This window comes from Lithobates pipiens, unplaced genomic scaffold (assembly GCF_037356315.1).
Source record: "Lithobates pipiens isolate NorthernLeopardFrog02 unplaced genomic scaffold, aLitPip1_a1.2 Scaffold_10, whole genome shotgun sequence".
NCBI classification, from domain to species: domain Eukaryota; kingdom Metazoa; phylum Chordata; class Amphibia; order Anura; family Ranidae; genus Lithobates; species Lithobates pipiens.
Genome location: NW_027507686.1, coordinates 6693638 through 6718863, shown reverse-complemented (window position 1 = coordinate 6718863; position 25226 = coordinate 6693638). Strand labels below are relative to the sequence as shown.

At 47.3% G+C, this 25226-nt stretch overlaps 1 protein-coding gene across 3 annotated transcripts in view; it reads left to right on the top strand.

The window, feature by feature from the left end:
• PLCG2 (phospholipase C gamma 2) overlaps positions 1-25226 on the top strand; it is a 232807-nt gene that overhangs the window by 59432 nt on the left and 148149 nt on the right. For all 3 annotated transcript variants that reach the window (XM_077451313.1, XM_077451297.1, XM_077451305.1), the window contains exons 3-5: positions 18026-18169; positions 19457-19550; positions 21287-21334. In XM_077451313.1, the coding sequence (XP_077307439.1) occupies positions 18026-18169; positions 19457-19550; positions 21287-21334 (286 nt within the window). The remainder of the gene's footprint in view (positions 1-18025; positions 18170-19456; positions 19551-21286; positions 21335-25226) is intronic.

Genomic DNA, 25226 nt, shown 5'->3' with positions numbered 1-25226 from the left:
ATTTGGGTGATCTCTGTACATTGTAGGAATTGTAACAAACTTTGTTGCAGATTCCTACCTTTTGTTATTCCGAAGAAATAGCTGTTTGTTTCTCTGTGTCCATGTTGCGGCGCGAATATGAATGAGAGTGACTTTATAATTATCAATCAGCTGCTGCACCTGCAGGATTTTAATGAGGAAAGTGGCAGGGTCAGCGTCCCTTTGGGCATGATTTCCTTTGGGAGTATCTCACCAGATATTACAGTTCTGTTGCAGGGGATGCCCAAAATCTGACCTGTATCTTAGCCAATCACACAAGCAGAAAATTATATTTCCGGATGGCGCTCTGTATACCATCTGTGTACAGAACGCCTCCAGGTGGTCGTATTGCATTTTACAAACAATTACAGCAGCTGCAGATTGAAAAGGAAAGATCATTTTTAACCACTTCCCGTCTGCAGTACGGGCTTTGAGAGGAGATATCGGGATGATCGGTGCAGTTACAGGCATCATTCAAATATAAAAAAAAATTCCGCCGCCGATTCCCTGCGTGGGAAGAACAATCATGGCGGCTGTCCATCTCCCGCCACCCTCCGGTGCTTCAACCGGCTCCCCTGTGCGATCGGCGAGCCGGAGAAGGAATCCACCATAGTTCGCCAAAGAGAATACCACGGACAAGATGGTCCCTGGCAGTCTCTATGACCTTCGGAGGCCCAGTGCGACGTTATGACGTCATATCCGGCCCTGGCAGTTGTAAACACTGACGTGTATTTGGCTGAGAAGCCGAGATTGTTTTTTTTTTTTTTTCTTTTTGATCTCATGTTTTCCAGCACAGAGGAGAAATGTGGGGACTTATAGATAGGGATGGCCTTGCGGAATTTTGCGTGTTCGCGATTCACCAAACCGGCAGACTTCTGGCGCTGTTCGTCTGGCGGACATATGCGTTTACATTGTGAAAGAACTTTGACCCATGATGTGTCATCATGGGGTACAGGACAACCAATTGAAACATTTCAGCACATGGACAATTGGACATTCCCCCTACCTTATAAATAGACCTGATCTGGCGGCCATTTTACATTCTGTCTTTTGTCAATGTAGGGAGAGGTTGCTGTGTGGAGCAGGGACAGACTGTAGTGACACAAATCACTAGCTATTAGGTCCACAAAAGTCCTTTTAAGGACTGGTATAGGTGTACAGTATATAGGGTTCTGGTGCACTGCTGCTGACTGCTGTGCTGCTGATTGCTGAGTGCACTGCTGACCAATTCTGCAGCTGTCTTTTGTCAGTGTAGGGACAGGACGCTGTGTGGAGCAGGGACAGTCAGTTTAATCACTAGCTATTACTATTAGGACCACGAAGGTCCTTTTAAGGACTGGTATAGGTGTACAGTATATAGGGTTGTACACGTATAATATACTTTCTTTCAAATATACAAAGCCTATTATACTTGACTACTGTGCTGCTGAGCTGATTGCTGCCCGATTCTGCAGCTATCTTTTATCAGTGTAGTTGCTGGTATCAGTGCTGCTCTCAGTGCTCTCTATCTCGGTGCTGGTGTCAGTGCTCTCTCTCAATCTCTGTGCTGGTGTGGTCTCAGTGCTCTCTATCCTCGGTGCTGGTGTCAGTGCTCTCTATCTCGGTGCTGGTGTCAGTGCTCTCTATCACGGTGCTGGTGTCAGTGCTCTCTCTCTATCTCGGTGCTGGTGTGGTGTCAGTGCTCTCTATCTCACTGCTGGTGTCAGTGCTGTCTCTCTATCTCGGTGCTGGTGTGGTGTCAGTGCTCTATATCTCAGTGCTGGTGTCAGTGCTCTCTATCTCGGTGCTGGTGTCAGTGCTCTCTATCTCGGTGCTGGTGTCAGTGCTCTCTATCTCGCTGCTGGTGTCAGTGCTGTCTCTCTATCTCGGTGCTGGTGTGGTGTCAGTGCTCTCTATCTCAGTGCTTGTGTCAGTTCTCTCTATCTCGGTGCTGGTGTCAGTGCTCTCTATCTCGGTGCTGGTGTCAGTGCTCTATATCTCGCTGCTGGTGTCAGTGTTCTCTCTCTATCTCGGTGCTGGTGTGGTGTCAGTGCTCTCTATCTCGGTGCTGGTGTGGTGTCAGTGCTCTCTTTCTCAGTGCTGGTGTCAGTGCTCTCTATCTCGGTGCTGGTGTGGTGTCAGTGCTCTCTTTCTCAGTGCTGGTGTCAGTGCTCTCTCTCTATCTCGGTGCTGGTGTGGACTCAGTGCTCTCTATCTCGGTGCTGGTGTGGTGTCAGTGCTCTCTATCTCTGTGCTGGTGTGGTGTGAGTGCTCTCCATATCAGTGCTGGTGTCAGTCCTCTCTATCACGGTGCTGGTGTCAGTGCTCTCTATCATGGTGCTGGTGTCAGTGCTCTCTATCACGGTGCTGGTGTTATTGCTCTCTATCTCGGTGCTGGTGTGGTGTCAGTGCTCTCTATCTCGGTGCTGGTGTGGTGTCAGTGCTCTCTTTCTCAGTGCTCGTGTCAGTGCTCTCTATCTTGGTGCTGGTGTCAGTACTCTCTATCATGGTGCTGGTGTCAGTGCTCTCTATCTCGGTACTGGTGTCAGTGTTCAGTCTCTATCATGGTGCTGGTGTCAGTGCTCAGTCTCTATCACGATGCTGGTGTCAGTGCTCAGTCTCTATCGCGGTGCTGGTTTCAGACAGTGAGGGAGATAGCAGCAGAGAAGCCAATCAGCAGGCAGTGCCACTACCATGGCTGAGGATCAGCCCTGGACTGGCACCTCCGGACCACCGTAGTGGAGCCCTGCATAGGTGGGGGTAAGGGCCGGGCAGAGGGAGGGGCTCAAGCACAGGTTGGCACACTGGGACACTGGCACAGGACTGAGCTGCCCTGACTGTAGCACTGATCATCTCCTGCACCCCTTCATAGCCTACCCTGACCTTGCCTCTCCTCCATGGCCTTCCTGCACTCCTGAGTCCTGAATTGTCAAAATTTCACATATAAAAAAAGAATGCTTGTAGTTATCAATCCCAGATTCACTTCATACATGTGTTATGTCATTGGCCATGTGGTGGGACTATGTGTGCACAGCTAGTAAGTATTTTGTGGCTAAAAATATGACCTGGAGGTTTTTAAGATTCGCCTGCCATTAAAATCAATGGGGTCCACCGCAAACTTTGCGGTTCGCGAACTTTTGGCCGCGTTCGCGAAACGTCCCGTCGGAAGTTCATCCATCACTACTTATAGAATCCCCCAGATCTCTCCATAAAGAGGACCTGTCATGTCCTATTTCTATTACAAGGGGTGTTAACTATCCATGTAATAGGAATAAAAGAGATCAAAAAAAATAAATTGATTTAAAGGGAAAGTGTAAAAAGAAAAAAAAAATATATATATTTTTTTAAAGCAAAAAGAAGCAGAAGCGAAACGCATGGCTACGTCGCGCCCACATATGTAAACGGCGTTCAGACCACACATGTGCGGTATCGCCGCAAAAGTTAGAGTGAGAGCAATAATTCCAGCGCAAGATCTCCTCTGTTACTCTAAGCTGGTAACCCGTAAACATTTTTAAAACCTCGCCTTAATTACCAAAGTTTGGCGCCATTCCACGAGTGTAATACAAGTGTAAAGCGTGACATGTTGGGTATCTATTTACTCGGCGTAACATCATCTTTCATATTATACAAAAAAATTAGGCTAACTTTTTTTTTTTAATTCATGAAACAGTTTATTCGCTCCCCCCCCCCACCCCCCCGAAAAAAACGTGTTTTAAATATTACTGCACAAATACTGTGTGACATAAAAAATTGCAATGACCGCCATTTTATTCCCTAGGGTCTCTGCTAAAAAAAACATTTATATATATATATATAATGTTTGGGGGTTTCTGCGTAATTTTCTAGCAAAAAAAAGAATTATGATTTTTATCTGTATGAGAGGAGTGCCAGAAATGGCCTGGCAGGGATATGCAATTAGCGGACCTCCAGCTGTTGCAGAACTACAAGTCCCATGAGGCATAGCAAGACTCTGACAGCCACAAGCATGACAGCCAGAGGCAGAGGCATGATGGGACTTGTAGTTTTGCAACAGCTGGAGGTCCGCTAATTGCAGATCCCTGAATCACAGTTTGGCTTGTGTCGCAATTGTAGACGTTAGATCATTATTATTATTTTTTTTTTTTGCTATTCATTTTTCCCGTGAAAGTGGAGTTACCCTTTAAGTCTGCACGCTGTGTGACACAGAAGCCGAGCCGGTCAGGCCCCGGTATCAGTGAGATCACATTAGTCATTTTGCTTATTGTCTTCGTGACTCAGCGGTGTAAAGGGTCACCTCCGGGCCTCCCGGCATCTCTGGAAAGCGCCGGTGAAAAGACTCTGTTATGATATCAGATGCAAATCTTTTCTCCCTTTAGCCGTCCTGTTTAATTTTTAACTCGGCAACTGGATGTTTATAGTTCATCGCTACAGCAGCTCTGCGATATCGAAATGCGCTCAGCAATGGGAGCAAACCGCAGACGTTCCTCGCATTACCTGAAGGTCCCCGTAGGGCAGGGATAGGCAACCTTATAGAGGTGGAAATCCACCGGAACAACACGGGAGAAGTCAGAGATCACCGGGCACCGCGTCCCCTCCTCACACCGGATATAAACCTCGAATCACAATCTCATGCATGGCAACCATGGGTTTAAAGCGGAGGTCCACCCTAAAGTGGACCTTCCGCTCATCGGAACCCTCCCCCCCTCCGGCGCCACATTTGGAACCTTTCAGGGGGGAGGGGGGTGCAGGTACCTGTACAGTACAGGTATCTGCACCTACTTCCGGGATAGCTCTCTGCGGAAAGGGGAGTAGATTACGCCCCTTTCCGAAAGTCCCCCCGCTGCCTGCTGGGAAACACACGGATCCCAGAGACAGTGGGTCCATCCTTATTGCGCAGCGCAACTCGTGCATGCGCAGTAGGGAACCGGGAAATGAAGCCGAAAGGCTCCACTTCCTGATTCCCATACCCAAGATGGCGGTGGCAGCACCCGAGAGACGATCGAGAGATCGGCTTCGGGTGCCGACATCGCGGGCGCGCTGGGCGGGTAAGTGTCACTATTTTAAAAGTCAGCAGCTGCAGTATTTGTAGCTGCTGGCTTTTAAAAAAAAAAAAAAACGCGGACTCCCGGCGGACTCCCGCTTTAAATCAGGTAGTGAAGGCGGTAGCATATCGCCTCCCCGCCACCTGTCAGAACACACTCGGATTGCTTTTTAGAGGAGTAGCAGGGCCCGCTGCACTTGTGAATGTGCCCTTGGTTGCATTTGGCAGCGGCACCCTTAGGGCTCATTCACACATAAAGTTGGGGGGGGGGTTGCAGTTTCACCTCCCCCAATTCCCACCCCTTTTAGCAAGGTGTACACATGCCGCAGCTGGAATTAACCACTTGCCTACCCCGGGCACTCCCCCCCCCCCTTCAGGCCCAGGCCTGATTTTCAGCTTTCAGTGCTGTCACACTTTGTGGTGCCATGCAACACTGTGCCCACATGACTTTTGTTATCACACAAATACAGCTTTCCTTGGTGGTTTTCTTTTATTGTTTGCTAACTAAACGAAAAAAGGGCAAATAGATACTTTTTCTCCTTCACTGATGGGCACTGATGAGACTGCACCGATGGACATTGATAGGCTGCACTGATGGGCTCTGATGAGGCTGCACTGATGGGCACTGATAGGCGGCACTGATAGGCTGCATTGATGAGGCGACACTGATGAGCACTGATGAGACTGCACTGATGGGCACTGATAGGCGGCACTGATGGGCACTGATAGGCTGCACTGATAAGCCCACACTGATGGGCAATAATGAGATGGCACTGATGGGCACTGATAGGTGGCACTGATGGGCACTGATAGACTGCACTGATGAAGCGACACTGATGAGTACTGATGGGCACTGATAGGAGGCAATGATGGGCACTAATAGGCGGCACTGATGGGCACTGATAGGCTGCACTGATAAGGCAACACTGATGGGCTCTGATGAGGCTGCACTGATGGGCACTGATAGGCGGCACTGATAGGCTGCACTGATGAGGCGACACTGATGAGCACTGATGAGACTGCACTGATGGGCACTGATAGGCGGCACTGATGAGCACTGATAGGCTGCACTGATAAGCCCACACTGATGGGCAATAATGAGATGGCACTGATGGGCACTGATAGGCGGCACTGATGGGCACTGATAGACTGCACTGATGAGGCGACACTGATGAGCACTGATGGGCACTGATAGGAGGCAATGATGGGCACTAATAGGCGGCACTGATGGGCACTGATAGGCTGCACTGATGAGGCAAAACTGATGGGCAATGTTGAGATGGCACTGATGGACACTGATAGGTGGCACTGATGGGCACTGATAGGCTGCACTGATGAGGCAACACTGATGGGCACTGGTGAGACTGCAATGATAGACACTGATAGGCGGAACTAAAGAGGCAACGCTGATGGGCACTGATTTCTCCATTTCTTAAAAAAAACTGATGGGCACTGATAGGTGGCACTGATAGGTGGCACTGATGGGCACTGATAGGTGGCACTGATAGGTGGCACTGATAGGTGGCACTGATGGGCACTGATAGGCGACACTGATGAGCAGGCAATGATGGGCACAGATTTGCAGTGAAGATGTCCCTTTTAGAGAAGCCGGTTATCGACTCTCTTCTCCTCTCCTGTCAGCATGAGAAAAGGAGTGCCGATAACCGGCATCTGTTTAGCTCCGTGATCAGTTGTGATTGAACACAGCTGATCGCGTGGTAAAGAGCCGATGATTGGCTCTTTACCTAAATCTGTGGGGAGAACACAGGAAGCGCCACCTAAGTGCAGTATTACAAGCAATTTTTAATGGCAAGGTAACTAAAAACACTGACAGGAAGAAGTAAAAACACAGGCCCCCCTGTAATCTGATGGTGTAGTGGGATCCTGGTGCTCCAAGTGTCCAAGAAGGGCTCCAATGTGGCTGGAGGGTCCTCAGCACCTCCTGTGACCACCAGGGAAGAGCCCTTCTTGGACACTTGGAGCACCAGGTTCCCACTACACCATCAGATTACAGATGAGCCCATGATTTTTACTTGTTTGCTTTTGTTAGTGAATATTTTTACGCATATATATTAAAGTGGGGATGACTGTGCGGCACGAGCGGAGGTGATGTCACCAGCCCGGGCAATGAAGAAGGCAGACTACGAGGGACCCCCTAGCAACCGGTATTTAGAGGTGAGTAAAAAAATTTTTTTCCCAATTATTTTTTATTTATTTTTTTTAAGAATTTTAAACTATTTATTTATTTTTTTTTTTTTGGTGGCAACACCACTTTAACATATATTTACACATTTACATTGAAAAAGCGTAAAAAACCCCCCCCAAAAACCCAATTTATTTAATTTATAAATAACTCTTCAATGCTTTGTACCATTGCTGACAGCTGAAGTGAAAACAAAACAGTTGCGGTAGGTGTCGGTAATTCGGCGAGTACTAAAAAAAAAAAGTATCGTTATTCTTTGTAAAAAAAATGGTATCAGTGCATCCCTATATGTAATCTTTATTATTTTTTTGTCAATAACATGGTCACTGTGCCACGCCCCTCCAGCCTGTGTCTTAGAACAGGGAGGCAAAGCCTCCATCAATCTACATGTAATATCTCGCCCCCCCCCATTGTGTTTAGCTGGTTAGTGGGCATGGAGGAGGAGGAGAAGGGAGGGAGAGGGGTGGGCTGTCATTGTGTATACGCCCCCATGTGTGACTCTGTAGTCACATGGGCTGCTCAGATGTGATAGGAAGGAAACGCTCAGCATAGAAACTCACTGAAAACTGAGCATGTGCGGAGCTGCCACCAAAACCCCTAGCTCAATCGGTGACATGAACAGAAGGGGGGTGATAGAGAGCAGCAGGATCAACCAGTTTTTTTTTTTGCAGAATACGGAAAAGGAATCTCATAGTGAGTACGAACAGCACGGAATACACCATTTATTCATCGTTTTTTTATGACGTGGGTTAAGTGACACTTAAAGGAAGGATCAGGGATGGGGGCGGGGCTACTGAGAAAAAAAAAGTACCTCTTACTTGGCCCAATACCAATGCTTCTTCAACTTCAATGCGCCCGCCAGTCAGAGAATCCCAGCTTGCGTCTTGTAGGTTTGGTGCCCTTTTATTTTTTTTTTTTATTTTTTTTTTTACGTTTATCCTAATGCATCCTCAAATCTACTTCTTCAGTGTCAAAGAAAACCCTTTGATGTTACCCCCCCCCAGCCGAATCCTTTTGTCTGTCGCTGTCAGGAGAGATGAAAAATACCCCAATAATAGCCATAATCCGCAGGCAAAAAAAAAAAAACACATCATTTTATTTTACAGCCCCTCAGAAGTCGGGTTGATGTCTGTTAGTTTTAAAAGTGGAATCCACCGTGAAAGGAAAAGGCATTTTTTTTTTCCCCGGCGCTCGTGTTTAACGTCCCCCGTCACTCCTTCCATTGTTACGAGGATAGGAAAATAACGTTCTTTACACTTCAGCGCTGTAATTATTCACACACCTTTGTTTTATGTCTATGCTTTTTTTTTTTTTTTACTTTTGTTGTCTCCCTTTTGTGATGGGCTTTACTTGCCGCAAAGGGTGGATGAATCACAGTCCGCCGGGAAGGCGCTCGGGTGCAAGGCAGTGTAAAAATTCCTTTACAATTGCCGCAAATGCAGAATTTAAGACGTTTAATTCTGGTCTGTGACTACTTGACTACCTGTTGGCTCTCCAACACCTTCACCTTGTATGTGGTTGAATATCTTTTTCTTTTTTCTTTGTTGTTGCGCGTGTACCACTGTCCTATTTAGCGCCGGTGCTGCTGCTAGGCAAACTAGGCAGCCGCCTAGGGCGCAGCCACAGCCGCTGGTTCCCTAATATTCCTGATCATCTGCCGCTGGAGCAACGACAACAGCATGAGGTGGCGGCTCTGCCACTGTCCTGGGGGGGCAGGTAATATGGTGGGAGTTGTGGGGGGGGGGTCTCTCTGGGGCACAGCTGGTCTCCTCCCCTTCCTTCTCCTCTGACTCCATGTAAGAAGGGTGCCAGGTCTCTCAGGGTTTGGGGAACCTTGTGATAGCGCCCCCTCTTAGGCAAAACAGCTGTGGGGACGGGTGAAGATGTTGCAGGTTAAGTGATGTGAGCCACAGACCCTTCCGGCTCCTCCACCGCGGAAATACCTTTACGGCAGTTATGGTGAACCTTGGCACCCCAGATGTTTTTGGAACTACATTTCCCATGATGCTTGTGCACTTTGCAGTGTAGTTGAGCATCATGGGAAAAGTAGTTCCAAAATATCTGGGGTGCCGAGGTTCGCCATCACTGCTTTAGGTGCATACCACAAAGCCCTAGGTCTCTCCTCAAGCTCTTCACAAGGGGCTAAAGGCCCACACACCACCTCCGACTGTAGAGCAGATGGCAGATACACTCCTAGTGTAGAGTAAGCTGCTAGGTAAATTTAATCAAAGGAGCAGCAGTTGATTAATTAGGGCTGCTCAGTGTCTCACAAGCTGCTACTCTCCCCTGTCTTCTAGAGGATTCTGGAATCATAGTAAGAAGAAGGACGGGGCATGCAACATGAATATTTATGGGGCTCTAGCCAATCCCTAGGAAGATGTGCCCAGTTGGTGGTGAGAGAGTTTATAAATAGTCTGAGGCCTGGACAGCAGAGTGCAGTGTTCCTGGGTCCAGTCCTGCAGGAGGAAACCCCTGTGTGTGTGTGTGTGTGTGTGGGGGGGGAATCTGCCCCCCCCCCCCCCCCCCGGGGCTGGTTCCTGGAGAATATCTTCAGTAAACCACGCCGGTCCCAGCTCAGGCTTAGCCTGGAGACCTTTTTGCAAGATCAAGTCTTGGGATCCAGCTGGGTCTGGAAAAGCTGACTGAAGAGATCCAGGAGGAAGCTGGTGGGAAAGAGTCCAGCTGTCCTATGGTGGGGAGCAGGGGTGGACTGACCATTGGGCACTGCCCGAGGGCCCCATGCCACTAGGGGGCCCAATCAGGGTTGCCAGCCTCAGTAAAACCAGGCACAGTATGTAAATATTGTGTGTTTTTTTAATCTGTCTTTGAAATGTTCCTTTTGGTCTAAAAATCCAGAGATTATAGCTGCCCCGCCTCTCCAGTACCTTCTCAGCCAATAGAAACATGTCTGTGTATACTGTTTGATTGTATACTGTAGTGTGTGTGTTTGTGCATACTGTGTGGCCCCATAATCTGTGATTGCCTGGGGGCCCCATAATCTCCTATTGTCTGGGGGGCCCCATGAGTTGTCAGTCCGCCCCTGGTGGTGAGCGTCTACATCTCCCTCAATAGGAAGAGCCTGGTGGAGATTATCAAACTGATGATCCTGAGGTCATGTCGTGAGTAGACGACCCCGGTGCTGAAGAATGGTGACTGTGTGCAGGGGACGGACTGACAATTCATGGGGCCCCCGGGCTATAGGAGAAGATAATGGGGCCCCCGGGCAATAGGAGATTATGGAGACCCCAGGCAATAGATTATGGGGCCACACAGTATAAACACACACACACACATACAGTACACACAATATACACACACAGTATACACATACACATACACATACACACACTGAAAAGGTACTGGAGAGGCGGGGCAGCTATAATCTTGGGATTTAAAAAAAAAAAAACACAGATTTTTTACATCCTGTCTCTGGTTTTATTGAGGCTGGCAACCCTAATGGGGCCCCTTAGTGGCATGGGGCCCTAGGGCAGTGCCTGAGTGCCCGAATGGTCAGTCTGCCCCTGACTGTGTGTAGCTTTCAACTCTGGAAGGAGTACAGGTCATGGTCAGCATAGAGATCCTGTGGGACATTCATTTTCTTTCTGCAGCACATCCAGAAGTCGAGGAGTCCTCCAGTTGTTCAGTTTTTTACGGTTTATCGGGATATCCCCTGCTCCCTCTCTCTATGCAAGTTTATTGTTTCCAATAAAAACCCCAAAAGAAACCCCTAGAACCAGGGATATGCAATTTGCGGACCTCCAGCTGTTGCAAAACTACAAGTCCCATCATCCCTCTGCCTCTGGACTGGATGTCATGCTTGTGGCAGGCAAGAGTCTTGCGATGCCTCATGGGACTTGTAGTTCTGCAACAGCTGGAGGTCCGCTAATTGCATATCCAACACAGTATTTGTGCAGTAATATTTAAAACACATTTAGTTAGCCTAATTTTTTGTATAATATGAAAGATGATGTTACGCTGAGTAAATAGATACCCAACATGTCACGCTTTACACTTGTATTACACTCGTGGAATGGCGCCAAACTTTGCTACTTAAGGCGAGGTTTTAAAAATGTGTACGTGTTACCAGTTTAGAGTAACAGAGGAGATCTTGCGCCGGAATTATTGCTCTCGCTCTAACGTTTGCGGCAATACCGCACATGTGTGGTCTGAACGCCGTTTACATATGTGGAAGCGACGTAGCCATGCGTTTCGCTTCTGCTTCTTTTTGCTTTAAAAAAAAAAAAAATTTTTTTTTCTTTTTACACTTTCCCTTTAAATCAATTTATTTTTTTTGATCTCTTTTATTCCTATTACAAGAATAGTAAACACCCCTTGTAATAAGAATAGGACATGACAGGTCCTCTTTATGGAGAGATCTGGGGGATTCTATAAGTAGTGATGGACGAACTTCCGACGGGACGTTTTGCGAATGCTTGTGGCAGTCAAGAGTCTTGCTGTGCCTCATGGGACTTGTAGTTCTGCAACAGCTGAGGTCCGCTAATTGCCATATCCCTGCCCTAGACTATTCTTTGGAGTCGGTGGAAGAGTTCGGGAAATGCTGTTTGCCTGGCTGGTGCGTGCGCTAAGTGTAGGAACAGGATCGAATTCACCAGCAGCTTTAGGGGGTGCACTACACGCTGTAAGTATTGCACGAGGACGCTTTACTACTGGAAGGCAGCATGTATCCTGGAAGGGGTTAAAACACAGCCAGCGTCTGCATCTCTCAAAGCAAGATCGGGGTAAACTCTCGCTGAGCAATCATGTAGAAACAATGTAAAGGAGAGAGGAAGTACCGCCAACAAGTGCGGTCATTTTATTAAATCATAAAAGTATAAAAGCAAATGCACTCACATGAAACGAGTTTAGCCTGCAAAATTGTCCTGCAGGTGGCAGGCGTCCTTCAAAGATGGCGGGGCTGGTGCGTGGAGAAGCCGTTTTACAGGGAGCTCTAGGGAGCCGCTGGAGATCACCGAGCAGCATTCCCACCTAGCTGTGCTGCGGATGATGTCACGTGCTATGAAGGGGCGTGGCGATTCATTTCAGGGTGGCTTGGCCCCTTTGTTACGGCTCGATAAAGATGCAGCCTCAGCCTGAAACGCGTTGTCATGACTCCGCAGGGCGTGTGGCATCATCCACATACAGCGGCTTTGTGTGAATGCATTTGCTTTTATTCTTTTGTGATTTAATACAACTGCTACATTTAGTCAGTTGACGGCCTACCAAGACATGGCCGTCCACCTAAACTGACCGGGCCGGGCAAGGAGAGCATTCACCAGAGAAGAGCCAAGAGGTCCATGGTAACTCTGGAGGAGCTGCAGAGATCCACAGCTCAGGGAGGAGAATCTGTCCACAGGACAACTATTAGTCGTGCTCTCCACAAATCTGCCCTTTATGGTGTGAAATCGCATGAGGCTCGGCGTTGCGGCCCGAACGTTGGGGCGTGGCGTTGTGGCGTGGCATTGTGGCGCGGCCCCCTTTTAACTTCAACGGGTGAGTGTGTGAATGACATTGCCGCTTGCCAAACGCAACATGCCTCGTTTAAATCACCGCACCGCACAGCTAAGCATCCTGGGCGCAACAGTATGTACTCAACAAGCAGTCGCCATGACGCTTGGAGGTGGGCAGCAGGGCTGTGGATAAGGGGGGTTCCACTGGTCCTTCTGTAGGGGGTCCAGGTCAGCAGGGGGACCCGGGCAGCAGGATGACTGGCATGGGGTGGAGGGGCAATTACTGGAACCGATCCCCTGTATGGCTCTCTCTGCTGCAGCTGAAAGCCGGCTTCATCTCCTCTCCCTCCCGCCGGCTCTCCTCCTTCTCCTCCTCTCCTTCGCCTGCTGCAGAAAGATCCATACAGAGTATTGGTTCAAGTAACTGCCCCCCACTCACCACACCGATCTCCCTTTCTGTGCACCATATATTTCCCCCTGCTGCCCATGCCCCCCTATGCTGCAGTGCTGCCGGCTTATCTCCTATCCTTCCTGCTGGAAGCTGCAAGCACGCAATAGGAGCCTTCAGGTTGGAGAGCGGTTATTCGGAATGTCTTCGGGTCGGATGAAAACAACAGCCCGGCTGTGCCTAGCTGTACCCGGCTGTGCCCGGCTGTGCCCGGCTGTGCCCGGGCCTGTTTCTGGGGAACTCATGAATGGGTGACAAGAGTCTAGCCCACAGCACCGGAGGCGTCAGACTGTTCGGGCCCCCCGACCATAACATCACATTCACTTTCTTTCGTATTAATCAGCAGAAACGCGACGTGTACTGTGGTCGGGGGGGCGACATCACGCGCTTAGGTGCCCGCATGGTATTAAAACCTCAGCTCATGGCCGTTCACTTCCCAGGCCTGTGCGGCCTAAAAGACTTTCGGCTGAAATACTTCCTGTTGGCGGGCGGGCGAGGGGGGGGGGGGGGGGGGGTTGTGGGGGGGGGGGGGGGGCGCGTCCTGTCAGAAACAGGAAGAGCTTCGTGACTGCCCATTATGTGTGGTGGAAAACCACTTCCTCGCCGTTCTCATAAACTTCTTATCATGAAGAAGCACGTACCATGCCCCCCGAGAGACGCCGCTATTAAGCAGCTGGTTGCTTGGGAGCAGGGGGCTGCTTTTCCGTGGTTAAAGCTGAACTCCGGGCAGATACAAAAGATGCAAAAGACTTCAGCTCTGTATTTATTTATTTATTTATTACAGGTACCTGCTGTATACAGTGCCAACAATTTACCCAGCGCTTTACATGTGAAAGGAAAATGATAAATGATACAAATAAATATGTGTGTGGGGGGGAGGGGGCATTTATATTCAGCCCCCTTTACTCTGATACCCCTAACTAAAATCTAGTGGAACCAATCGCCTTCAGAAGTCACCTAATTAGGGCCGGTTCACACAGCGAGGCGATGCGAGGCGACACGACTCGCCTCGCCTCGCTCCCGCAAGTCGCCCCCGTTCTGTACAATGGAACCGTTCTGAGAGGAGCGACTCGAGTCGCTCCGACTCAGAAAAAAGGTTCCTGTACTACTTCTGGGCGACTTCGGGGGCGACTTGCATTGACTTCTATACAGAAGTCCTCTGCAAGTCGCCGCTGAGGTCCCCGCAGGTCGCGGCGAGGCAAGTCGGAGACGCCTCGTCGCGCCTCGCTGTGTGAACCGGCCCTTAGTAAACAGAGTTCACCCGTGTGTCATTTACTTTCAGTATAAATACAGCTGTTCTGTGAAGCCCTCTGGAGGTTTGTTAGAGAACCTTAGTGACCAAACAGCATCATGAAGGCCAAGGAACACACCAGACAGGTCAGGGATAAAGTTGTGGAGAAGTATAAAGCAGGGTTGGGTTATAAGAAAAATCTCCCAAGCTTTGACCATCTCACGGAGCTCTGTTCAATCCATCATCGGAAAATGGAAAGAGTATGGCACAACTGCAAAACCTACCAAGACATGGCCGTCCACCTAAACTGACCGGGCCGGGCAAGGAGAGCATTCATCAGAGAAGCAGCCAAGAGGGCCATGGTAACTCTGGAGGAGCTGCAGAGATCCACAGCTCAGGGGGAGAATCTGTCCACAGGACAACTATTAGTCGTCTCTCCACAAATCTGCCCTTTATGGAAGAGTGACAAGAAGAAAGACATTGGAGAAAGAAAGTCATAAGAAGTCCTGTTTGTAGTTTGTGAGAAGCCATGTGGGGGAGGGGGCAGCAAACATGTGGAAGAAGGTGATCTGGTCAGAGGAGACCAAAATCAAACTTTTTGGCCTAAAAGCAAAACGCAATGTGTGGGGGAAAACTAACACCGCCCATCCCCCTGAACACACCATCCCCACCGTGAGACATGGTGGTGGCAGCATCATGTGGTGGGGATGGTTTTCTTCAGCAGGGACAGGGAAGCTGGTCAGAGATAATGGGAAGATGGATGGAGTCAAATACAGGACAATCAGGTGCGCAGTCCCCAAACTGTTCCCACAAAGTTGGGAACATGAAATTGCCCAAAATGTCTTGGTATGCTGATGCCTTAAGCTTTCCCTTCACTGGAACTAAAGGGCCAAGCCCAACCCCCAAAGAACAACCCCACACCATAACCCCCCCCCCCCCCTCCACCAAATGATTTTAACCAGTGCAAGGTCCATAAAGACAAAGATGAGCGAGTTTGGGGGTGGAGGAACTTGACTGGCCTGCACAGAGTCCTGACCTCAACCCGATAGAACACCTTTGAGATGAATTCGAGTGGAGACTGCGAGTCAGGCCTTCTCGTCCAACATCAGTACCTGACCTCACAAATGCTCCTCTGGAAGAACGGTCAAACATTCCCATAGACACATCTCCTAAACCTTGTGGACGGCCTTCCCAGAAGAGTTGAAGCTGTTTTGGGCGGAGCCAACTCAATATTGAACCCTACAGACTGAGACTGGGATGCCATTAAAACTCATGTGTGTGTAAAGGCAGGCGTCCCAATACTTTTGGTAATATAGTGTATGTATATATATATATATATATATATATATATATATATATATATATATATATATATATATATATATATATATAATTTGTTTATTTATTTTTTCTTTATTTGTTTAAATATATGTTTGGACTTTTATATACAGTGGTGTGAAAAAGTGTTTGCCCCCTTCCTCATTTCCTGTTCCTTTGCATGTTTGTCACACTTAAGTGTTTCGGAACATCAAACCAATTTAAACAATAGTCAAGGACAACACAAGTAAACACAAAATGCAATTTGTAAATGAAGGTGTTTATTATTAAAGGTGAAAAAAAATCCAAACCATCATGGCCCTGTGTGAAAAAGTGATTGCCCCCCTTGTTAAAACATACTATAACTGTGGTTGTCCACACCTGAGTTCAATTTCTCTAGCCACACCCAGGCCTGATTATTGCCACACCTGTTCACAATCAAGGCATCACTTAAATAGGAGCTGCTTGACACAGTAAGGTCCACCAGAAGATCCTTAAAAGCTACACATCATGCCGAGACCCAAAGAAATTCAGGAACAATTGAGAAAGGAAGTAATTGAGATCTATCAGTCTGGAAAGGGTTATAAAGCCATTTCCAAAGCTTTGGGAATCCAGCGAACCACAGTGAGAGCCATTATCCACAAATGGCGAAGACATGGAACAGTGGTGAACCTTCCCAGGAGTGGCCGGCCGCCCAAAATTACCCCAAGAGCGCAGCGACGACTCATCCAAGAGGTCACAAAAGACCCCACAACAACGTCCAAGGAACTGCAGGCCTCACTTGCCTCAGTTAAGGTCAGCGTTCATGCCTCCACCATCAGGAAAAGACTGGGCAAAAATGGCCTGCATGGCAGAGTTCCAAGGAGAAAACCACTGCTGAGCAAAAAGAACATCAAAGCTCGTCTCAATTTCTCCACAACACATCTTGATGATCCCCAAGACTTTTGGGACAACATTCTGTGGACCGATGAGACAAAAGTGGAACTCTTTGGAAGGTGTGTGTCCAAGTATATCTGGCGTAGAAGGAACACTGCATTTCATAAAAAGAACATTATACCAACAGTAAAATATGGTGGTGGTAGTGTGATGGTCTGGGGCTGTTTTGCTGCTTCAGGACCTGGAAGACTTGCCGTGATAAAAGGAACTATGAATTCTGCTGTCTACCAAGAGATCCTGAAGGAGAATGTCCGACCATCTGTTCGTGTACTCAAGCTGAAACGAACTTGGGTTCTGCAGCAGGACAATGATCCTAAACACACCAGCAAGTCCACCACCGAATGGCTGAAGAAAAACAAAATGAAGACGTTGGAGTGGCCTAGCCAAAGTCCTGACCTGAATCCTATTGAGATGTTGTGGTATGACCTTAAAAAGGCCGTTCATGCTGGAAAACCCTCTAATGTAACTGAATTAGGACAATTCTGCAAAGATGAGTGGGCCAAAATTCCTCCAGGACGCTGTAAAAGCCTCATTGCACGTTATCGCAAACGCTTGGTTGTAGTTGTTGCTGCTAAGGGTGGCCCAACCAGTTATTAGGTTTAGGGGGCAATCACTTTTTCACACAGGGCCATGATGGTTTGGATTTTTTTTCACCTTTTAATAATAAACACCTTCATTTACAAATTGCATTTTGTGTTTACTTGTGTTGTCCTTGACTATTGTTTAAATTGGTTTGATGTTCCGAAACACTTAAGTGTGACAAACATGCAAAGGAACAGGAAATGAGGAAGGGGGCAAACACTTTTTCACACCACTGTATGGATACACATTGATATAGTTACATACGGTAGTAGGTGAGGTTGAAAAAAGACACAAGTCCCTCAAGTCCAACCTATGAAATACATTATTGCTACATAGTATATAATAATATATGTATCAATGTGTATCCGTATGTCTGTAAAAGTCCAAAAATATATACAATTGAAGAAAGAAAGAATAATATATGTATCAACATGTTTATAAAAGTCCAAAAAATATATAAACAAAGAACATTCTAAATATATATCACTATGTATATAAAAGTCCAAACATTATTATTATTATTATACAGGTTTTATATATATAACAAACATATGTATAAACAAACAAAGGAAGTATATATATAAAACTATATTAAAAAAAATATATATTTATTTATACTTATATATTTTATATATTTTTATATATATATATATATATATATATATATATATATATATATATATATATATATATATTTAAAAAAATATATAAAATATATAAATATAAATAAATATAAATATCAATATGCATATAAAAAACCAAACATATATATAAACAAATAAAGAAAAACAACAACAAAAAATATATAAATAAAGAAATGTCCGTGTCATGTGATGTGTTGCAGTGGACCTCTCGGAAATTAAGGAAATTCGGCAGGGCAAGAACTGCAGGGACTTTGAGCGAGGAAAGGCCTCCCGCCTGAAGGAGGATTGCTGTTTCACCATCTTCTATGGAAGCCAGTTTGTTTTGAACACGTTAAGTTTAGAAGGTAAGTCGTTCCTCCTAACCATTCACACTTTTAAATGTTTCCTTTTAGTTTTGGATGGAATGTGAAGAGTTAATTCGCAGTGATCACAAGGTACAGAGCCACTCTGATCGGCTCTGTACATTGTGTCTGTTACTAGATCCCAGCCATTCATAGATGCACTGGATGCCCGAGTGTGTTTTCTATTCAGTGCTCCCCTTCCTTCATTGGCTGAATGTTTGTAAACGCTCGCAGTGTTTAAAACTTGCCACGGCTGTGATTAGTTCACAGCGATCACAAAGTACAGAGACACCCTGATCGGCTCTGTACGTTGTGTCTGTGATTATATCCCAGCAATTCATGGATGCACTAGCTGCCCAAGTGTGTTTTATATTCAGTGCTCCCTTTCCTTCATTGGCTGAATGTTTGTAAACACTAGCGTGCGTTTACACTTGTCATGGCTGTGATTAGTTTACAGTGATCACAAGGTACAGAGCCACCCTGATCTGCTGTGTACATTGTGTCTGTGATTAGATACCAGCCATTCATGGATGCACTGGCTGCCCAAGTGTGTTTTCTATTCAGTGCTCCCCTTCCTTCGTTGGCTGAATGTTTGTAAACACTAGTAGTGTTTACACTTGCCATGGCTGTGATTAGTTCACAGTGGTCACCAGGTACAGAGCCACTCTGATTGGCTCTGTACATTGTTTCTGTGATTAGATCCCAGGCATTTATGGATGCACTGGATAACTAATTGTGTTTTCTATTCAGTGCTCCCCTTCCTTTATTGGCGAAATGTTTGTTAACACTAGCAGTGTTTACACTTGCCATGGTTGTTATTAGTTCACAGCGAGTCGCAAGGTACAGAGTCACTCTGATTGGCTAAGTACATTGCGTCTGTGATTAGATCCAAGCCATTAATGTACGCACTGGCAGCCCGAGTGTGTTTATTATTCAGTGCTCCCCTTCCTTCATTGGCTAAATGTTTGATAACACTAGCAATGTTTACACTTGCAATGACTGTGATAAGTTCACAGCGATCAATAGGTACAGGGCTGTTCTGATCTGCTCTGTACATTGTGCCTGTGATTAGATCCCAGCCATTCATGGATGCACTAGCAGCCCGAGTGCGTTTTCTTTTCAGTGCTCCCCTTCCTTCATTGGCTGAATGTTTGTAAACACTGGCAGTGGTTACCCTTGCCATAGATGTGATTAACGCACAGCGATCACAAGGTACAGAGCCACTCTGATCGAGAGAAAAATAAAAATTGATATAGATTAATGACTTTTTTTTTCCTTTGACTCTTGCAGCGGACTCTGTTGAAGATGCAGAACAATGGGAAGTCGGACTGAACATATTGCTGGAGGAAATTAAGAACGCCCCTACCCTGGCCATCATAGAAGGGTGAGATCAACTGTCTGATATGTCGGCCTTATAATCCGCAGCAGATTAGGAACTTTCTGTATTTCGGTGAACTTCGGCACGTGGACCGAGGCGGATTGTCGTGACTTTGAAGCTCACTTGAAGGCCTTCTACATACTTCAGTCACATGGAAGAGTGAACTGCATTATATTCAGGGGTCACAAAAATTTATCATATAGGGGACTATCCCCCATCCCATCAGAATCCCACCATCCCATCAGAGTCCCCCCTTTCCCATTAGAGTCCCCCCTTTCACATCAGAGTCCCCCTAGCCCATCAGAACCCCCCCCCCCCATCAGAGTCCCCCTATCCCATTAGAGCCCCTCCTTTCACACCAGAGCCCCCCTTCACATCAGAGTCCCCCTATCCCATCAGAGCCCCCCCTTTCCCATTAGAGTCCCCCCTTTCACATCAGAGTCCCCCTAGCCCATCAGAATCCCCCCCCATCAGAGTCCCCCTATCCCATTAGAGCCCCTCCTTTCACACCAGAGCCCCCCTTCACATCAGAGTCCCCCTATCCCATCAGAGCCCCTCCTTTCACACCAGAGTCCCCCCTTTCACATCAGAGTCCTCCTTTAACGTCAGAAACACCCCCTCATATCCAAGCCCCCCTCCCTTTTTACCAGAATCCATCTTTTCCATCAGAGTCCTCCATTCACATCAGTGTCCCTTCTTTCCATCAGAAGCCCCCAATTACATTTGATTCCCCCCTCTTACATCAGAGTCCTCCTTTCACATCAGAAGCACCCCCTCACATCAGAGTCCTCCTTTCACATCAGAAGCACCCCCTCACATCAGAGTCCTCCTTTCCCATCAGAAGCACCCTCTCACATCAGAGTCCTCCTTTCACATCAGAAGCACCCTCTCACATCAGAGTCCTCCTTTCCCATCAGAAGCACCCTCTCACATCAGAGTCCTCCTTTCCCATCAGAAGCACCCCCTCACATCAGAGTCCTCCTTTCCCATCAGAAGCACCCTCTCACATCAGAGTCCTCCTTTCCCATCAGAAGCACCCCCTCACATCAGAGTCCTCCTTTCACATCAGAAGCACCCCCTCACATCAGAGTCCTCCTTTCATATCAGAGTCCTCCTTTCCCATCAGAGTCCTCCTTTCCCATCAGAATCACCCTCCATCGTATCCAGGGGCGGACTGACCATTGGGCCACTCGGGCACTGCCCGAGGGCCCCATGCCACTAGGGGGCCCCATCAGGGTTGCCAACCTCAGTAAAACCAGGGACGGTATGTAAAAATGTGTGTTTTTTTTTTACATCTGTACATCCTTTTGGTCTAAAAATCCAGAGATTATAGTTGCCCCGCCTCTCCAGTACCTTCTCAGCCAATAGAAACATGTCTGTGTATACTGTGTGATTGTATACTGTGTATGTGTGTGTGTGTATACTGTGTGGCCCCATAATCTCTGATTGCCTGGGGGCCCCATAATCTCCTATTGCCCGGGGGCCCCATGAGTTATCAGTCCGTCCCTGATCGTATCAGAGTTGCTGAGGGCCAGGTCACATCTTGTAGTTAACCAGATGTGGCCCCAGCGGGTCATAGTTTGGAGACCCCCTACACCACACCACAGTCTTATTCCTGTTATACTGCAGTCCTGATAAACCAGCTGCGACACATCATGCTGCTCGCTATGCCATTATGTAGATACAGGTGTACTGCGGCTGTACATGACTGAGCTGAATTTTTTTCTTTTTATTGTTGGCAGTTGGCTGAGGAAGCAGGTTTACTCGGTGGATCAGACCCGGAAGAACAGGTAAGGCGGCATTCATTTTCTGATGTCACATTCCTGGAGTGCCTGGCTGCGTGTTCCCGCAGAGATCCGAGGTGGGGAGGTGTTAGCCGGCCTCTGTACGAAGGCATTGCAATAAGGAGCTGTGATTGGCACCGCCCCCCGGAATCACAGCCATAGAGTCTCTGCTCCAAACCAGCCATCACACACAATGCAGTTCAATTCAACTTTAATTTACTCCTTATTGTCTTTTTTTTTGCAGTTTAACCACTTTCAGACCGGACCATTTTGCTGTCCAAAGACCAGACCACTTTTTGCGATTCGGCACTGCGTCGCTTTAACTGACAATTGCGCGGTCGTGCGGCGTGGCTCCCAAACAAAATTGGCGTCCTTTTTTTCCCCACAAATAGAGCTTTCTTTTGGTGGTATTTGATCACCCCTGCGGTTTTTATTTTTTGCGCTATAAACAAAAATAGAGCGACAATTTTGAAAAAAACGCATTATTTTTTACTTTTTGTTATAATAAATATCCCCCCAAAAATATATAAAAAAACATTTTTTTCCCTCAGTTTAGGCCGATACGTATTCTTCTACATATTTTTGGTAAAAAAAAAAATCGCAATAAGCGATTATCGATTGGTTTGCGCAAAAGTTATAGCGTTTACAAAATAGGGGATAGTTTTATAGCATTTTTGTAAATTTTTTTTTTTTTTACTAGTAATGGCGGCGATCAGCGATTTTTATTGTGACTGCGACATTGTGGGGGACCCATCGGACATTTTTGACACATTTTTGGGACCATTGTCATTTATACTACACTGCTATATAAATGCAGTGATTCCTGTGTAAATGACACTGGCAGTGAAAGGGTTAACCAGGGGGGGTGGCAGTGTAGGGGTTAAGTGTTCCTAGGGGCGTGTTACTAACTGTGGGGGGGTTGGGCTTTCATTTAGTGAACACTGATCTCTGCTCCAATCACATGGAGCAGAGATCAGCGTCACTAGTTGCTAGGCAGAATGGAGAAATGTTGTTTACACAGCATTTTCTCCATTCGGCCGCTCCGTGAGACGATCGCGGGGATGCCCGCGGCGATCGAGTCCGCGGGTCCCGCGACCGGACTCACGGGGGTCCCGACCAGCGCGGGAGTGCGCCGCCGGCGGCGCGCTCCCGATGGCAGGGCGGCATTGAATATTGGACGTACCTGTACGCCAATATGCCTGCCCGTGCCATTCTGTCGACGTACATCGTCGTGCGCTGGTCGGGAAGTGGTTAAAAGCCCTACTACAGGCATAAATAAATGAAATGAAAACAGCTATCCCTCTCTCTCTCTCTCTCACTCTCCTGAGAGTTTGCCAGGAAGGGGGGGGGGGGGGGGGGGTGAGGCATAAGAGGGCCAATGAGAGCTGCAGAGCTGGAGGTGTGCCTCTGTGCGTCTGTGTAAATCCAGGAAGTAAACAGGCAGCAGCTTCAGCTGCCCACAGTTAAAACGGCTGCCGTCAGACTCAGTGGAGGGAGATTTCTGCAGCCAATTTGGCAAGTACAGAATCCCAGTAAATATAAAATAATATGCAGAGTGGTTGGAGGGAAGCTTCGGAATGGCAAAAATGTTTTTATCACAAATTATGTGCCGCAGACTGCAGTTCCTCTTTAACCAGTTGCCTACCGGGCATTTTCACCCCCTTCCTGCCCAGGCCAATTTTCAGCTTTCAGCGGCTGTCACACTTTGAATGACAATTACGCGGTCATGCAACACTGTACTAAGTTTTTATCATCTTTTTTTTTTTTTATAGACAGCTTTCTTTAGGTGGTATTTAATCATCACTGGAGTTTTCTTAATTTTTTTGCTAAACAACTGAAAAAGGACCAAAAATTTTGAAAAAAAACCTTTTTTTCTTAGTTTCTGTTACAAAATTTTGTAAATAAATAATCTTTCTCATTCACTGATGTGCGCCGGTGAGGTGGCACTGATATGCAGAACTTTAACATGAAGGAGTGCAGTGGGGCGGGGCATGCTGGGTCGGTGACGTTACAAGAGGGAGTACCACCAGGTGACGTCGCCGGGTAGCCCCACCCCTTAGCTATTTAAGAACTGTAACATGGCAGAGCAGGCAGGGAGCCTTCGGTGCGAGCAGAGATTTTTTTTAAATTTTTTTTTTAGGTCGGAGTTGTGATTGAAGATGGTTCACATGGGGGGGCTGGAATCTGGGGGCACCCTTGTCAAAGGGGGGTTCCAAATACCGATAAGCCCCCCCCACCTGCAAACCCCTCACAACCACCAGCCAGGGTTGTCGGGAAGAGGCCCTTGTCCCCATCAACATGGGGGTAAGGTGCTTTGGGATGGGGGGCGCAGAACCCCCCCTCCCCAAAGCACCCCCCCCATGTTGAGGGTATGTGGCCTGGCATGGTTCATAACGGGGGCGAATGCTCGTCCCCCTCTTTTCTGTCCTTCCTGGCTGCATGCTTAGATAACGGCCTGGTATGGATTTTGGGGGGGGGGGTCCCACTGCGTATTTTTGTTTATATTTTGGCACGGGGTTATTGGAGCCTGAGCCAGGATAGATTTTACATTCGCATTGTGCCAAGAATCTTGCGCATTTTGTCGCGCAGAAATTGCTGCAAAAATTGCACTGCATTTGGGGTGCCATTTAGGATTTAAGCATTGTACGTTTTGCCGAGATTTGGAATGGCGACCACTCTCCCGATGAGCATTTCAGAATCGACGGGGGGTTACTGCTGCAAAACGCGACCATTGCAAGGCTATAGCGTTGTGCCGCAACTGTCCCGTAAACCTGTGAAATGCACAGGATTGTGGCAGGGTGGGGGAGGCATTTTAAAGGTTAAAGAGGAATTGCAGTCTGCTCACATAATTTGTAATAAAAACATCTTTGCCATTCTGAAGCTTCCCTCCAACCACTTTGCATATTATTTTATATATACTGTCATTCTGTACTTGACAAATATGCTGCAGAAATCTCCCTCCACTGGCTGCAGCCATTTTAACTGTGGGCAGCTGAAGCTGCTGCCTGTTCACTTCCTGGATTTACAAAGTCACACCTCCAGCCCTGCAGCTCGTATTGGCCCTCTTATGACTCCTCTTCCCTCCCCTCCTGGCAAACTCTCAGGAGAGTGAGAGAGCTGTGCATGATGTCATAATGACCAGACAAGAAACAGGAAGTGGGCTGTATGAGGGATTTACTGGCTGAAAAAAAAAAAAAAGTTTTAATATCCAAAGTTAAAACAACAACAACAAGAGCAGAAGATTTAAAAGATGGAAATATGAAAAAATGACTGAAGTTGAAGACTCCAAAGTCGTGGGATCTCAAGTGCGACTTTGATGCGACTTTACACTCTCTGGCACTCAAGTCGCAAAAGAAAGTTGCATCAAAGTAGTGCAGGGACCTTTTCAAAGTTGCTGCCACTTTAGGTGGCATAGATTGGGACGGGTGCCATTGAAATCAATAGGAATGCGGCTCGTCATGTGTGACTTCATTTGTCCAAAGTCGCATGCCAAGTCACTACTGTGAACGGAACCTAAATCAGGCATTGAGGAGGCGATTTATCACCTCCTTACCGACTGTCAAATACCCTCCAAAAGCGATTCAGCGCACGCTCCCAGCACAAAGACCGACCTCTGTCCAAGCTAAAGATCAGACGCTGGACCCACCAGCTACCAGTCACATGACCACTGTCACATTTGATGATATGATGGAGGTGTTGAGGGACCGAAATGTGTTGCAGGCGAGAAAAAGTAAAGTCATCGACCTGTCTGTGCTGCCTGGCAGGGGCGGTGTAAATCCCAGAACTGGCCGAACAGAATAGCAAAACTCTTTGGCAGGTGAAACCGCCCCCTTCTGTGTGTTGCAGTTGTGTCTTTAGTTCAGCTTTTAAAGTACTCCTGCAGATTTATCGGCATGGA